At 45.3% G+C, this 17,238-nt stretch overlaps 1 protein-coding gene across 1 annotated transcript; it reads left to right on the forward strand.

The window, feature by feature from the left end:
* The first annotated feature begins 246 nt into the window (after positions 1–246).
* CX3CR1 (C-X3-C motif chemokine receptor 1) lies at positions 247–16,961 on the forward strand. Its single transcript, XM_003256878.1, has 2 exons — positions 247–354; positions 13,934–16,961. The coding sequence occupies exon 2, from the start codon at positions 13,943–13,945 to the stop codon at positions 15,005–15,007; it is 1,065 nt and encodes a 354-aa protein (XP_003256926.1). The 5' UTR covers positions 247–354; positions 13,934–13,942; the 3' UTR covers positions 15,008–16,961.
* Positions 16,962–17,238: the final 277 nt, after the last annotated feature.

Genomic DNA, 17,238 nt, shown 5'->3' on the forward strand with positions numbered 1-17,238 from the left:
ACTGTGCTGTGCTTTTCTGACCGCAGGGCCTGCTCCCTGCCCCCCACCTCCATGTTGGGGTAAGTGGCACCTCTCTCCCTCCAGCTCGGCAATCTTCCCTGAGGTTTAGGTCTTCCAGGTTTATAAAGTCAGGCCCTCCTGTTGGCAGCTGGCCTCCACCCTGGAGTATCTGAGCTTGCCTGTGGCAGCATCTAAAGATAGTCTCCCTTACAGGAAACAAGATACTATTGGCTAACTCTGCAAATCAAATGCTCTTAGAGGGAAGGAAAGGGAAATACTCGTCTCTGGTAGAGTCTGAGCAGGACAGGGTGGCTGATTGGCAGATCCAGAGGTTCCCTTGGCAGTCCACGCCAGGTAGGTGCACAGGACTAGTTGGGTACCTGTGGGCGGGGTGAAGCAGTGGACAGCTAACAGGTTAATAATGCTTGTTTGCCTTACGTGGAGACAATAGAAACCATTTTCCTGGGGCTGTTGTAGCCTAAATATGTCCAAGGGGGTGGAAGAGTGGGAGACAAGGGGTGATCAGATCATTTATAATACACTCAGCCTGGTGGAATAGGATTAGAAACATTAGTCATTACTTTTTAGAGACATGGGGAAAAGCTCATGATTTTAAACTAATTGAAAAAAGCATGAAAAATTGCGTCTGGATGCTGTTGAGGAATTATTGTTAATTTTTTGAGATGAGAAATTATATTAAAGTCCTTTTCAAAAAAGAGTCCTTAACTTTTAGAGATGCACACAAGTGTTTATGGGTGAAATTAAATAATTCAGTAGAGATATTAAGTGGGAAATAGAGGAAATATTGACCATGGGTTGCTAATAGTTGAAGCCAGGTGATGGGTATAAGGAGGTTCTCACTGCTTTTATTTGAAAAGTTGCTTTCTATTTGAAAATTTAATAATAAAGAGTTTTTAAATTTGTATCTGTATTTTAATATAAATATAAATGCACTTAATATAAATATAAAATATGTATAACATTTAGATAGAGAAAAGCTGAAAGATTACTGTGGTTGATTCTAGGAAACTGCATTGCAGATAGTTTCATGGGTTTTTTTTCCTTTTTCTTCCACTTTTTGTGCCATCTACAGGTTTTTGTTTGTTTTTTGTTTTTTGGGTTTTCTTTGTTTGTGTTTTCTTTTTTGAGACGGAGTTTCGCTCTTGATGCCTAAGCTGGAGTGCAATGGCACAATCTCGGCTCACTGCAACCTCTGCCTCCTGGGTCGAAGTGATTCTCCTGCCTCAGCCTCCCAAGTAGCTGGGATTACAGGCATGCACCACCGCCGGCTAATTTTGTATTTTTAGTAGAGGTGGGGTTTCTCCATGTTGGTCAGGCTGGTCTCGAACTCCCGACCTTAGATGATCTGCCGGCCTTAGCCTCCCAAAGTGCTGGGATTACAGGTGTAAGCCACCACACCTGACTCATCTACAGTTTTTTAATAAAAGCTATTTTAGTTAATAAATTCCTGGCACAAATTTAGTGTTCAATTTTGATATATGCTGTTATAACCATTGTGAGGACACTCAGGCTCAGGTTTGTGTGGGTGGAAAACATGGTCTTCAGAAAGAAATTATGAGTACAAGACAGGAGGAAATCCATCAGAGGCCTCAGCTGAGGACTGGCCACGGCTTGTTATTTCTCTTGCCTTGCCTCTGGCAATCACAGCCTCACAAAGCCTGCAATCCTTGCTTTATGAGTTTATAGCTCAGTCCAGAGAATGGCTAAGAAAGTTTAGGATTCTTTCAACACCCCCTCCACAAAAAAACAAAAACAAAAACAAAAACAAAAAATTAATTTTTGAAATACTTGAGGTAGAAAACTTGAGGCAGAAAAAAATTGAGCCAAAAAAAAAGGAAAATTGAACCACGTGAAAGCAGGCAAGAAAGTTTGCATTGCTCGGGGCATCCCAGGCCCCAAGGGCGCTTTGGAGGGAGCTGGGTTTCCTGAGAGGAGGCAGGGTGGGTGATGGACCTGTGATGCAGAGCCTTGGGGACCACGGTGGGTTGGGAATGGGGGCAGTGGATTGGGGTTCAAAACCCCTGGGATTGAGAAACGGGTTCAGGAAGGCTAGGGTGGATTCTTTCATCTTCCTCTTTGCTTGGCTTTATTTTCACAAAGGAAGGCAGGGCAGGAAATAGTCCCAGCCCAAATTCAGCATGGTTCTTCTTAGTGCTCAGGCTTACCTGGCACTTGCCACACCTCTGGGATGGGAGCACCTACTATCCATCAGCCACGTGCCAGTCTCCACAAAGTCTGCTCCTGAACCCTGCTCCTCAGCTGGCCCCGCTTCACAGATGGGGACATAGGCAGCTTGGCTTTGGAATGAAGGAATGAAGTCAGGAATGAAGTCCTGGCTCTGCACTTGGTGACTGTGCACAGCGCTTGCTAAGTCTGTTTCCTGCTTTTAAAATGGAGATTCTCCATCAGCCTTTGAAGCCATGTAATGGGTATGTGTCGACTTTCTGCAAGGATTAAAGGCATGGTATAGAAAGTCCCAAACACACTGCCTGAACCGTCTTTGGTGCTCAAGAAACAATATATGTTGTTGTCATGAGGAAACTGAGCCTCAGAACGTTTGGATACCTGAAAAACACTGACTACTATTGAATGGCTGTGAAGAATCCAGAGCTGTAGGGGCAGGAAAGCAAAGAACGTGTTAGAGCTGACCCAGTCAGGACGATCGTCTATCCCCTTCCTCACCCCACCCCAGCCCAGGAGGAACACTGCCCGGCCCTAGGCAGCTATGGCACAGTGGCAATGTCAGGTATGATTCTCCCTAGCCAGAGACCCTAGCCTCAAAAAACCTCCATCTTGGGATCCAGGCATCCAACTGCTCCTCCCCAGCCCAGCCTCTGACCCAGTGTCCTGAGTCCAGAGACATTTGGAACCAGCACCTGTAATGGAGGAGCTGAACAAGGAGGGGAACTTCTGCTGCTCCATAGCAGGTCACAGTTGTAGGAGGGAGTGGAACCAGAATGGCAGAATCCAGATCTTGGCTGCCTTTCCCAAGGACTTGTTCTGATTCCTAGCAGCACAGCCCAGGCATTCCAAGAAGTCAGGCTCTCTGGCATCACTCACTCTGCTCAGAAGAGCCAGGGGAAAGTTGGGGCTTCTAGCTGAACCTTGATCCCACCTGCCCTCTTGAGGGGCTCAGAATCTGCTGGCTGCTTCGCAGGTGGGATTCTCACGGCACGCTGGCCACAGCTGATGCTTCAACCCCCTCATCTTGTTTGGCCAAAGTGCAGCTTTTTAGCTTGTGAGTAAGGAAGAAAAGCTGTATTATATGTCTTTAAACATCTTTCTAGACCACCTTTGTTTTTCCCCTTAAAGTGTGCTTAAGGAGAAAATGGAAAGTCTCCTTTCAGTGTCTTGTATTTTGTTTATTGCAAAATACAACACACTGAAAGAACAATGTCTGGGTTAGCAAAGTATTAGATTTAATTTCCCACATTACTACCATCCAGGCTGAGAAAGAGAACCCCAGAAGCCTCTCTCATGTCCCTTCCTGACCACAGCCTCTTCCTCTCCCACAAAGAACCACAAGTCTGACTTTTATGGTGATCACTTCCTTGCTTTTCCCTATAGTTTGACTGAATCTAAATACCATCCCTAAACAATATAGCTTAGCTTTGCCTATTTTTGAGCTTCATATTTGGATTCATACTTTTTGGTTTGGCTCAAGACTAAACTTTTAAAATGCATCCACATTGTAGGAGATGTACATGCACAAAAATTTTCACGGCAACATTGTCCAAACTAGCAACAAACTGAAAGCCACTTATGTGTGCATTAGCAGTAGAAATGGCAATAAATTATGGAATATTCACACAGTGGAATCCTATGCATCAAGGAGAATTAGCAGTCTACAGCCACACCAACAGCATGGGTGAGATGCTTCTAGAAATACTGAGATGAATTTAGAGATAAAGGCACAATTGGTCCATATCCACAGGGCACTTAATCCAGTGCATCTCCACCAGACACAATTTGTATTTCCATGAGCAAGAGTCATTTGCACTGCTATCTGCTATAACCTACGGTGCTGTAAAATTAGCTCAGGCAATAAAAGGGGGAGGTAGCCCCAAACAGTATGCCAGAAAGAACTCCCAGTAATCTTCAGTGTGTGTCTGTTTCAAAGTCTTTCATCATTTTTCTTTGTAGTTACTTAGTGTGGAATTTCAGACCCCTCTCTTTGTCCCTCTTCTCCTTTTTCAGCCTTGGCTTTCTCTGCATCCTTCCCCGAAGCCCTGCACTCAGCCTAGACTGACTTTCCTGAACACTCTGGGAGCATGTGGGCCCCTCCCAACTCCACCATCTTCACTGCCTTCTGTTCCTATTTCCCTCTACCTGGCCTTGGCCCCAGGAAACCTTCCTATGCTCAGACCCTCTGTGCCTTTGTCTTCAAAGCCCACCCACTATTCACTGCCACCTCCATCTTGGTCAACCTGGAGGACTTTCCCCATCCTTAAAACATCAGCTCAAACGGCAGATTTTTTTTTTTGTGATATCCTCTTGATCACCTTCCCCCAGTTTTTAAGGAGACAGATATAGAGGTTCAATCCTTGGGCTTCCCATAACTTCTCTTATATTCTGTTAATAAGCAATAATAAACACTTCTAGGAACTGTATCTTAAACACTTTTGCCTCTACAGAATTTAACACAGTGCCTAGTATTGGTGAAATATAATTAACAAAGTCTTCTTTCAACACAGAGATTCTCTCCACAAAAGGAGTAGAAAAAGAAAAGTTTTATTACGGAATAAGCAGTAAACCAAAATATGCAGAGCATTATAGGCCGTCTACTAAGAGGTCGCAAGAACAGAAAGAAATCTCCCCCTTTTGTATAGCCAAGTAGATACAACCTGTTACATACATGTTATCAAGACAAACAATAACTGTTCCTCAAGGAAGAGGTCTTGCCAGCACCGTTTGCCATACATGGTTCACTCTAAATTTACCTGGTAATTAGGGTAACCACTTGTGTTAGCTAACTGGCTCTACCCAGAGGAAAATCAAATTTATCTGTAAGACAAGGGGTAATTTTGCAGCACTGAGCAAGGCTCTTCAGTTAGGCTCATACCTTCCCACAGAAACTAGGAGATAGAAGCACTATCTCCCTTAGGTTTGTTTACATTTCAAAGAGATGATGCCCAGGTCCTTGGGAAAGACTAGCCTAGCTCATAAAGCTGACAAAAAGCCTATCTAGCTTCAAAAGGATTTACACATGTTCAAAGAGAGGAGAAAGTACGTAAAAGTTTTCTAGGTGGGCATGGTGGCTCACGCCTGTATTCCCAGCACTTTGAGAGGCTGAGGCGGGTGGATCACCTGAGGTCAGGAATTCGAGATCAGCCTGGCCAACATGATGAAACCTTGTCTCTACTAAAAATACAAAAATTAGCTGGGCATGGTGGTGGGCGCCTGTAATCCCAGCTACTCCAGAGGCTGAGGCAGGAGAATCACTTGAACCCAGGAGGTGGAGGTTGCAGTGAGCCAAGATCGCACCATTGCACTCCAGCCTGGGCCACGAGAGTGAAACTCCATGTCAAAAAAAAAAAAAAAAAAAAGTTTTCTAAAGTAAATTCTCTGAGAAAAAAACAGGAGGTGAGGAGATCTCTGTCCTTATTTTTAAAAAGAAGAATTAAATATTTTTATTTTTAATTTCTACTTATCCTTAGACTAGAATATGGTACAGATGCTCAAAAATATTGACTCAATTAATAATTAAACAATTAACAAGTCTATCTCTTTCTCAATTATTAAAAAAATTATGAAGTATTTCCGTTCAAAATTTCACATTTTACTTTGACATAAATAAATAAGTACCATAAACTATTTTGAAGAGGAAAGGGAAGGGCGGGGCTTCAAACACAAAATAATGGCAGTTTTTGTAAAGGGGCAACTCACTAGACCTAATAGGATTCTCCTGTTGCTATTTTTTTTTTTTTTGGTGGTGGTGGTGGTTGGAGGGAGGGGTTGGGTGTGCATTTGGCCTGTGTGAAAAACTGGTGGGTAGACAATGCCATGCTGTTCTAGGTGGGCTCATTGCTATAGGAATAGATAGTCACTGAATTTACTTGCACAGGAGATGGGGTATAAAATATTCCCTTATGGCTCCTTAACATGGAATTCAGCACCCCTCTCCCCATCAGCCTTAGCTCTCTCTGCATCCCAAGGGATGTGTGTTATAAAAATAGCTGCCATCATAAATGAGAAAACCATCAGGACCTGGTAAAACTTGTCTTTCCAAACAGTCGGGGGTCTGGGCATGGCAGCCGACTGAGAACCTTTCTATCTAGTATAAGGTAAACAAGAGTTACCAAGACTTGATCAACTGATCCAACTCCCTATCTCCAAACAGAACCTCATCTGAATGCTCGCAGGCTGTGCCCCAGAAGTGTAGAAGTGTCACGTTCCCTGGGCAGGCTGCTGGGCAGCCCCTCTGTTGACAATATACCACACTTTTGCTGACCTAGGACTCATGTTGCTCTTTAAGACTGCTTCCTTGGCCAGGCATGATGGCTCACACCTGTAATCCTGGCACTTTGAGAGGCCCAGGCAGGAGGATCTCTTGAGGCCAGATGTTCAAGACCAGCTTAGTCAACATAGACTCCATATCTACCAAAAATAGCTGGCCATGGTGATGCACACCTATACTCCCAGCTACTTGGGAGACTGAGGTGGGAGGATTGCTAGATCCCAGGAGTTCAAGGCTGTAGTGAGCTATGATCATGCCACTGCACTCCAGCCTGGGCAACAGAGCTAGATCCTGTCTCAAACAAACAAACAGTTTCCCTTGTTTGATTCTTGCTGAAAAATTGAGCATGCAAGAGCTAGCAAGGCTCTTAGAGGTGGTGTGGTCCAATGCTTTAATTTCATACATCAGGAAACTGAAGCAAAGCAGAGTGACCTGCCCAAGGTCTCTCAGCCATTCATGCTGAGAAATGTATGGGCTCCTGTGAAACATGGGGCTCTTGAAAGCACTATCATATATTTGAAGGCAGAAAATAGGCTGAACCTTCAGCCTTCAGACTTTTCCTCTCCAGAGAAAATGACCCCAGTTTCCTCACCATAGTTGCTGGGAGCTAGATTCCTGGGGATCTGGCAGGGTGAACAACCTAGTGGTGGCTGGAGGAGCAAATAATATCCCACGTTCCATTTTCCACTCACCAGTCCCTGAGGGTCAGCCTGCTGGGTTATGAGCCCAGAGCGGGAGAACCCCAACCAATTCAGAGATGCATTACGGACCAGTTTCTCTTAAGGGGCCTGGGTCTTCTATTTTCAGTTCTACTTTGAGAGAAGTGGCCTGCAATATCCTGCAGATTTCCCCTCCAGGGAGAAAAACATTGTGCGGTGCAAGGAGCACAGGCTTTGTGGAAAGAGGCATCTGGGGTTGAGATCCTGGCTCTTTTGCTTCCTTGAACAAGTTAACCAAATCTCTGGGCCTCTGCTGGTTAATTTATACCATGGGGATCATCATTTCTCAAGTGGGGTTGTGAAGAGAATGTGGTGGGATCTTGTGTGTGGAACATGACACTTAGCAGGCGTCTGGGAATGGCAGCCTCCTCTCCTTCTAAACTGGGGCTTTCTGAGGGTGACGTCGGATTCCACAATGTCAACAGCACAATGGCATCCTCATAAGGAAAGTTTGGGTTAGGGCTTCTCAAGCAATTCTCTATTCTCATTTGGTACAAAGAAAAAAATTAAGCCTCACAATTTTCTTGGCACCAGACTGAACCTCAAACCCAGTCTTCGCTTTTACTAAAAAGCCATAAACAGAGACCAGGAGTGTAAAAACTACCAGAAGATACACTGGATTTAGAAAACAGTAAGCTGGATGTGAAGCCAAAAGAGAGGGGAAAAGCGACATAAAAGAATGTCAGATAGAAGAAGAAATGGATTCCAGCCACCTAAAGAAGAAGGGAAGTATAGAAAAGGGAAGCTGATTGGAAACAATGGGTAATGATGAGTGTCCCTCCCCTAAAAAGTTAAAAAATAAATGAGCAGGCATGAGAAAAGGAAGTAGGCCAGAGGAAGTAGACCAGGATCAGCCACGGATGTGAGTGGGGAATTTTACAAATTTCTACTTGAGTGTGAAACGTGTACACTCAAAGCTCTGTCTAGGTTCACCGAAACTCTCCCAGCTCAAGGCCATTTAGTAAAACCTTGGCTTAACTGAATAGTGGGTAAGGAGGCCTGAGGATGGCCCAGAGAAGGTTTAAATTCTTACTGGCTGCTGCACTAAGTTGTAAAGTGCAGCCTTAGTTGATGGTGCCTTTATTAGTGCAACATCCCAGAACGCATGAGTCTTACAACCCTTGTGGATATGAAACCCAGCTGGGTAGATACTGCAAAGTCTTACCTCATTTGATTCTTCCACTTGGTTTCTAATGTCCCTTGGGGACAAAGGAAAGCCATGGTCCAGACTAAGATGAAAGCCAATTAGACCTCTGGCAGGCCTTTGACCACCCTGAGGGCCACCCCCAAGGCATGGCCACACTCCCATCTGCTGCCAGGAGGCCCTATCTTTAGGCTCAGCTGCCATACCTTGAACATCTTGGAGGATCCACAAATAGGAGGTGCACTCAGCTCAGGCTCAGTCTTCCTTAAAAAGCAACTTGCTAAAGCTAGCAAGTTCACTGGAATACTTCTGTGAAGGACACAGCTTCACTGATGTCAGATTTCTGATGTAAATGGTGCCTTCACATGCTCTGGGGCATTTGGCTACCAAGGGCAGGTTTGAACTAGCTCCAGCACACAGAATACAAGTCCCTTCAACACCAGGTAAAACCCTATGTTGCCCCATGACTCATGCTGTTTCTTGAGATTTGCATAGAAGACAGAGCTGCAATTATCCACACTGATATCTATTTCATGACCACATATGTTCAAAAGCCACATGTGAGAGGTATGGTTGAAATGAGAGGTTGTGTTTGCCAAGTTGTCTTCCGACTGTGGAGAGCTGGTGAGCCTCTTCTCATCTCCTGGGGCTCCACATTATAGAGCTGACGAATCTCTTTTCTTGCTCCTTGAAGTCTTTCATTCACTTATTTGTTAATTCATTTAACACATCAGGCACCTACTAACTTCTCAGAGTTCAAGGCTTCCTAGCCTGTGATCAGAAAGGACACCTGTGTGCTCATGAGCACCCCTGGGATCAGGGTGACTGATAGGGTGCTGTCATCACTACTAGATGAAACTCTTTGGAACAAAGGTCTAGGATATAATATTTATCCTTCTGCAAATATTCATATGGCATTTGCTGAGTACCAGGCCTTCTGTTGAACATTGGCCTGCAGAGCTGAAGAGGACATGGGTCTTCTCTTAGGGACTCCTAGTCTTGGGAAAGAGGAATGGGGAAGGGCTGTAATGTGAAGTTAGAAAAAAGTGCTGAGGCCAAACACATCTGGGCCCTCACTACAGCCCTGTTGCGCACACACTGCATCACCTTGAACAAGTTATTCACCCTCTCTGAGTTCATGTATTTGCCCATAAAATAAAGATGATCCATTTATATGTTGGCTACCACTTATTAAGTATGTGCAGCACGCTTGTTATTGTACTAAGTTACTCATTTTTTAGTTTTTCATTTAACTCATATTTTTGTTTATTTTTATTTTAAAATTCCAAACGAATTAATTAAACTATTTTCCAAAATACATAGTACGTGTACATGGTAAAAAAACATTTCCAAAAGTTTACCATAAAAACTGTCTCCTTTCCCATATCCTCAATCCTTCAGAATCCCTCTCCAGGGATAATTACTGTTATCACCACCAGTGTATTCCTTAAGAGATATTTAAACTTTATACAAAATATGCACATATCATTCTTTTCCACAAATGACAGCATACTATGTACATGGTACCTTACCTAGCTTTTTTCATTTACCAGTATATCTTAGAGATTGTTGCATAACAGAATATATAGATCTGCCTGTTTTTGTTGTTTTTCCCAAGTTTCCAAGAGCTAGAAACTGTTTGTGTTTTTAAGCAGCTGCTTGGTATTCCATTAATTGGACTTATCGTGCTTTGATCTGTCCCTAGTGATGGACATTGGGGTTGTTTCCCTTCATTTATATTTGAAGCTTGCTGCAGTGACAGTGTACACACTTGCTTGAGCGTGTATGTGTCTACGATAAATCCCAATAAGCAATTTAAAGTAATTTAATTCTTATGCTCTCAACAAAGCTAAGAGGTTATTTTTTTAGAGGAGGAAGCTAAGGCTATTGCTTGATGCCTTTTTACCACTGGACTTGGGACTCAACTGTTTGATAGTCATTGTGTCCTTGACTTTTCTCCCCTGCCAGGATTTGGCCCCTAAGCCCAGGGTCCAAGTCTCCTCCATCTTCAAGGGAGAGTGGGAAGAGCACAGGCCTTGGCCTCAGTCCTGCTCCCCCTGCTTCTAGCTGTGGGATGGGCCAGGTGCTTCACCCAGCTGTGCCTCCTGTGAGGCACAATGTGTGCAAAATAGAAATGTGAACATGAAGATCAAAAATGTCCCTCAATGACCAGTGCTGTTCCTCAGAGTCATGTGGGAACTCATAGAAAGCGATATTGGTACTGCTCTTTCCTCTGTAGCATGGTCCAGATGGCTCATAGCAGGGACCGTGATATGCTGGGTGAGCACCCGCTGCATGCACCCACTGTGCCAGCACTGAGAGACTCCTTTGGGAGCCACAGCAATTCGAGGGTCTTCACTGGGGTCTCTGAGACAGCAGGGAGCTAGGATGAGGGCTGCAGAGTGTTCTTCTGCCCTCACTGAGCAGACCCCCTGGATGGCAGGGAGCAGTCCCAAGCCAGATGGATGCCCATAACCAGCCATTTGGCTCTCAGTACAAAATATCACCACGTGTCAGGCAAAACCATCCTGCCCAGAGCATTATCTGAATTTGCATCCCATCTGCAGAAGATACATTGACCCACTTCTTCCATTCTGTCTTAATCAAATCTTTATGTGAATTCTTCCCATTGAGAAGACAAGCCCCTTCCTGGCTTAGACTGTTCCTGACTGATCTTTTCATGAGCTCCTTGCCAAGCCAGAACCACTCCCAGCTTATATGGAGACTTGGTGCAAATTAGAGATGTCCCTGTGCATGTGGCAGCCCTGAGCCCAGGCACCCAGTAAGGCAAAGGCCTGATTTGGGACCCCTCTGCCACTCCACCAGGCAATCAGTTGCTTATTTCTGACTTTCCCTGCCTTCTCCACATTTGTCCCATTCCTTCCTCTCATCGTGAATATCCCCAGAGCCATTCAGCAGCGCAGTGAATTAAATATAGAACTTTTTTTTTCAGAATTGCAGAAAGGATTAGATCGATAATAATCCAAATAGAGCAATGAGCCTGACAGTTTAGTAAAAACTCAATAAAGAGTGGCTTACCTCCCCCAAAATAATCTGAAAAGAAAGCATGTCTTATTTCAGGGGGAAAAAAAAATAAAGTGACCTTTAAAAACCAAATTCCCAGGATACCCAGGATGGAGGTGGAACATGGGAGTCCATAGGCAGCCTGGATGTTTCCAAAGATCCAAAGGGCTTCTGCTTCCTCACATAATGCAGGAAGCACATTGAACATGTATTAAGTGCTTGCTGTATGTGACACACTGTGCCAGGTGCTCCCCTTAAAACAGGTCTGTGGGCGGGCATGAGAATGAATCCCGATCTTACAGACAAGGAATGTTAGGCTCAGAGGTTTCAGGCTTACCCATCACTCAGCCAGAGAGGACAGATGCAGGATTCAATATCGGGATTGCCCGAGTCCACAGAAGTTCCTGTGCTGAAGGACCGACCACAGGCACATAAAGAGATGCGAGACAATTTTTATTGGATTTGGCCACCTCTCGAGGTCAGCTTTGCCAGCTCTTCTCACTGGGGGAAGGGGAGGGAGAAAGTAGCTAGCTCCAGGGTCCCTAACATAGAACCACCAAGGACTTGACTATTTTTACTCATACAGCAGCTTGTCTGGGAAGATCATGCTCTGTGACAAGCTACAGGCACTAAGTAGCAATTTCTGTTTCCCACATATTAGCTTGAGTCATATGAAACTGACATGGATGTGGCTCAAAAATAGCTGTATGTCAGCCATTTTATACCATTTGACTTAAATGTTATTAATTAATGTCACAGCCAGAGATTATTCTCTGAGAAAAGGGCATCGTAGCCTGAAGCAGAGAAAGCGTACACGTTCCCTGGGGTTGAGAACTCATCACAGCCTGAGACAGCTTGGGTCGTAAAGCCGCGGCCCACTTATCCCAGGAGAGTCTGGGTGAGATGCAGGCCCCAAAGCAGAGGCTGGGAAGGGAGAGGTGACACCCTGGCTGGGTGGGCCCTCATCTTGGTGAGACACCACCTGGGTAAAACCATCATGGAAAGGGTGTAGTGGGGCGTGGAAACTCCCTCGGTTAAAGCGTGAGCTTTGCTGTAAGTTGTGGTAAGGAGGGAGGCAGTGACAACCAGGAGGCCTGTTTTGAGGGTTTCTGAGGCAGCCATTTGTGGTATCACGAGGAGACGCCCAGAGGAGCAGTGTGAAAGGGCTGCCTCCCAGCCGGCTCTGGAGTGAATGAGCAGCAAGTCCTGGCTGCGAAAAGAAGGGGAGTGCAGCCTGTGGAAGTGTCTTCTTTTTTCAATTCCTGCTCAGAAGGAAACAGGAGATAAGAATAGTGGGGAAGCCCAGACCAAAGTGAACTATAGGGCTGGTAATGGTAGGAGGAATTAGTCACCCGGAGCCTAGCCCAGCAGACTAACGGAGCCCCATCCTCCATCTTGGATCAGTCAGCCCCTCTATGACTGCAGAGCCCTGAATGATGGCAACACCTTCTCTTCACTTAGGGTTGTAGGATGACCAACAGTCCTGATTTGCCTGGGACTGAGGGGTTCCCAATAGGTGGGACTTTCAGGGCTAAAACCAGGAAAGTCCCGGGCAACCCAAAACAAGGTAGTCACTCTAGAGTGTATGACTCTGTCTGATACCTGCTAAGAAAGAGAAGGACTTGTTGGTTATAAGGAGAAGAGGAAGTGAAAGGGTTCTCAAAAAACAAAGATGAGGGCTTCCAGGTGCTGTTCTGCTCAAGGCTCTGGGTCTGAGGCTTCCCTCTCCAGGCCTAGCTTCATGGAAAAGTAAGGGGCCAGAGGGTGGAAAAGGTGGAAATAAAGGAAGAGGATGGAGAATTGCTTTGGGGAAGTTTGGACTGGAAGTGTGAATTACAGCTGCACCCCCAATTCACCCCATCTCACCCCCCTCCCCCTCCTGCTCATGGTTCTCCCTTTCTCATCCACACATTGGTCAAACTAGCTAGCTTTTGGAGAGATTTTGGGCAGTAAAAGAAAAACAGATCTGTCTCAAGCTTCAAAAAGCCTCTAGCTGGCCGGGCACTGTGGCTCACGCCTGTAATCCTAGCATTTTGGGAGGCAGAGGTGGGTGGATCATCTGAGGTCAGGAGTTTGAGACCAGCCTGGCTAACATGATGAAACCCCATCTCTACTAAAAATACAAAAATTAGCCAGGTGTGTAGTAATGCACACCTGTAATCCCAGCTATTTGGGAGGCTGAGGCAGGAGAATCGCTTGAACCCCAGGGGGCAGAGGTTGCAGTGAGCTGAGATTGCACCACTGCACTCCAGCCTGGGTGACACAGTGAGACTCCATCTAAAAAAAAAAAAAAAAGAAAGCCTAGAGCCAAATGCTCACGGAGCCATTTACTGCATGGCTTTGGGCAAGTCAAAGTAGTCTGCCTCTCCTGTCAGAAGAGTCTGTTGCAGTCTTCATCACAAGACTGTTGTGGGGATTAAACAAGATGGCAAGTGGGAAGTTGGGAAATGTAGTGTGCACCCAACCAATATTTGTTTCTTCCTGCCTGCCTACATATGAGGCCATACAGAATTCCAACTTTGTTTCGCTGATAACTAACACAGTTACTTGTTTTTCTTTCTGATCCAGGCCGTCACCATGGATCAGTTCCCTGAATCAGTGACAAACTTTGAGTACGATGATTTGGCTGAGGCCTGTTATACTGGGGACATCATGGCCTTTGGGACTGTGTTCCTGTCCATATTCTACTCCGTCGTCTTTGCCATTGGCCTGGTGGGAAATTTGTTGGTAGTGTTTGCCCTCACCAACAGCAAGAAGCCCAAGAGTGTCACCGACATTTACCTCCTGAACCTGGCCTTGTCTGATCTGCTGTTTGTAGCCACCTTGCCCTTCTGGACCCACTATTTGATAAATGAAGAGGGCCTCCACAATGCCTTGTGCAAATTCACTACTGCCTTCTTCTTCATCGGCTTTTTTGGAAGCATATTCTTCATCACCGTCATCAGCATTGATAGGTACCTGGCCATCGTCCTGGCCGCCAACTCCATGAACAACCGGACCGTGCAGCATGGTGTCACCATCAGCCTAGGCGTCTGGGCAGCAGCCATTTTGGTGGCAGCACCCCAGTTCATGTTCACAAAGCAGAAAGAAAATGAATGCCTTGGTGACTACCCCGAGGTCCTCCAGGAAATCTGGCCTGTGCTCCGCAATGTGGAAACAAATTTTCTTGGCTTCCTACTCCCCCTGCTCATTATGAGTTACTGCTACTTCAGAATCATCCAGACGCTGTTTTCCTGCAAGAACCACAAGAAAGCCAAAGCCATCAAACTGATCCTTCTGGTGGTCATCGTGTTTTTCCTCTTCTGGACACCCTACAATGTTATGATTTTCCTGGAGACACTTAAGCTCTACGACTTCTTTCCCAGTTGTGACATGAGGAGGGATCTGAGGCTGGCTCTCAGTGTGACCGAGACGGTTGCATTTAGCCACTGTTGCCTGAATCCTCTCATCTATGCATTTGCTGGGGAGAAGTTCAGAAGATACCTTTACCACCTGTATGGGAAATGCCTGGCTGTCCTGTGTGGGCGCTCAGTCCATGTTGATTTCTCCTCATCTGAATCACAAAGGAGCAGGCAGGGAAGTGTTCTGAGCAGCAATTTTACTTACCACACGAGTGATGGAGATGCGTCCCTCCTTCTCTGAGGGGAATCCCAAAGCCTTGTGTCTACAGAGAACCTGGAGTTCCTGAACCTGATGCTGAATAGTGAAGAAAGATTTTTGTTGTTGCTTCTTACAGGCACAAAATGATGGACCCAATGCACACAAAACAACCCTAGAGTGTTGTTGAGAATTGTGCTCAAAATTTGAAGAATGAACAAATGGAACTATTTGAATGACAAAGAGTAGACATTTCTCTTACTGCAGATGTCATCAGAATTTTTTGGTTTGCAGATGACAAAAATTCAACTCAGACTAGTTTAGTTAAAAGGGGGTGGTGAATATTGTTCATATTGTGGCATAAGCAAAAGGGTGTCTGAGCCCTCAAAGTGAGGGGAAACCAGGGCCTGAGCCTAGCTAGAATTCCCTCTCTCTGACTCTCAAATCTTTTAGTCATTATAGATCCCCCAGACTTACATGACACAGCTTTATCACCAGAGGGGGACTCACACCCATGTTTCTCTGGCCCCAAGGGCAAAATTCCCAGGGAAGTGCTCTGATAGGCCAAGTTTGTATCAGGTGCCCATCCCTGGAAGGTGCTGTTATCCATGGGGAAGGGATATATATGATGGAAGCTTCCAGTCCAATCTCACTGATAGAGAAGCAGAAATACATATTTCCAAGAAGTCGGAAGGGTGGGTACTATTCTGATTACACAGAACAATTGCCACACATTACCCTTACCATGTGCCTGACCCAGCCTCTCCCCTGATTACACCAGCCTCGTCTTCATTAAGCTCTCTTCCATCACGTCCCCAAACCTGCAAGGCCTCCCCACTGCCTACTGCATTGGGTCAAAACTCAAATGTTTGGCTTCTCATACCTCCACCATGGGGTCCTACCAACAGATTCCCCACTGCCTCCTGTTCCCAAAGGAGTCCACCCATCCTATCAGCCTGTCTCTTCCATATGACCTCATGCATCTCCACCTGCGCCCAGGCCAGTAAGGGTAATAGAAAAACCCTGCCCCCAAATAAGAAGGGATGGATTCCAGTCCCAACTCCGGTAGCTTGGGACCAATCGAGCTTCAGTTTCCTTGTCTGTAGAAGAGGGATAAGGTACCTTTCACATAGAGATCATCCTTTCCAGCATGAGGAACTAGCCACCAACTCTTGCAGGTCTCAACCCTTTTGTCTGCTTCTTAGACTTCTGCTTTCCCCACATCTGGCACTGCTGTGCTGTGCCCAAGTTGTGGTGCTGAGAAAACTTGGAGGAGCCTGCAGGTGCTGCTGCGTGGCATAGCCCAGACACGGAAGAGGCTGGTTATTACGACGGCACCCAGTGAGCACTCCCAAGTCTACAGAATGATAGCCTTCCGTAATCCGACTCTCCTGGACTGCCTTGAATATCCCCTCCCAGTCACCTTGTGGCAAGCCCCTGCCCATCTCGAAAAATACCCCATCATTCATGCTACTGCCAACCTGGGGAGCCAGGGCCATGGGAGCAGCTTCCCCCGCACCCCCCCAGAAACGTTTGGAACAATCTAAAACTTTAAAGCTTGAAAAACAATTGTAATAATGCTAAAGAAAAAGTCATCCAATCTAACCACACCAATATTGTCATTCCTGTATTCACCCATCCAGACCTTGTTCACACTCTCACATGTTTAGAGTTGCAATCGTAATGTACAGATGGTTCTATAATCTGATTTGTTTTCCTTTTAACATTCGACCACAAATAGCTCTCGCTTTCTATGTAGTTTGGTAACTATCATTTTAGAAGACTCTACCAGACTGTGTATCATTGAAGGCAGATGTGGTATCTGATAAATTGCTGTGTATCTGATAGCTCTTTGGCAGTCTGTATGTTTGTATAATGAATGAGAGAATAAGTCATGTTCCTTCAAGATCTTGTACCCCAATTTACTTGCCATTACTCTATTGATAAACATTCAACTTATTTCCAATGTTTAGCAAATACATATTTTATAGAACTTCCATCTGTGTAACTTTCTTTCTCCCATTCAATTATTTCCTGTGGTTAAATTCATTGCCATGGGGAAAACTGAGTCAAAGGGCATGGGAACACGTTATCTTTGGATACACACATATGAAAGTCGTATATTACACAACCTTTGCTGAGTTGTATTATATACAAAATGTGAACGCAGAACCAGAGCTATTCCAAAGGTGATGAGACCAAGCCTCTTCCCTCAATAATTTAAATGCAGAAGAGAAGTAAAGGAATAATCACACTTTGCATTAGGTGGTAGCACA

Source organism: Nomascus leucogenys, chromosome 4 (assembly GCF_006542625.1).
Source record: "Nomascus leucogenys isolate Asia chromosome 4, Asia_NLE_v1, whole genome shotgun sequence".
Classification (NCBI taxonomy): domain Eukaryota; kingdom Metazoa; phylum Chordata; class Mammalia; order Primates; family Hylobatidae; genus Nomascus; species Nomascus leucogenys.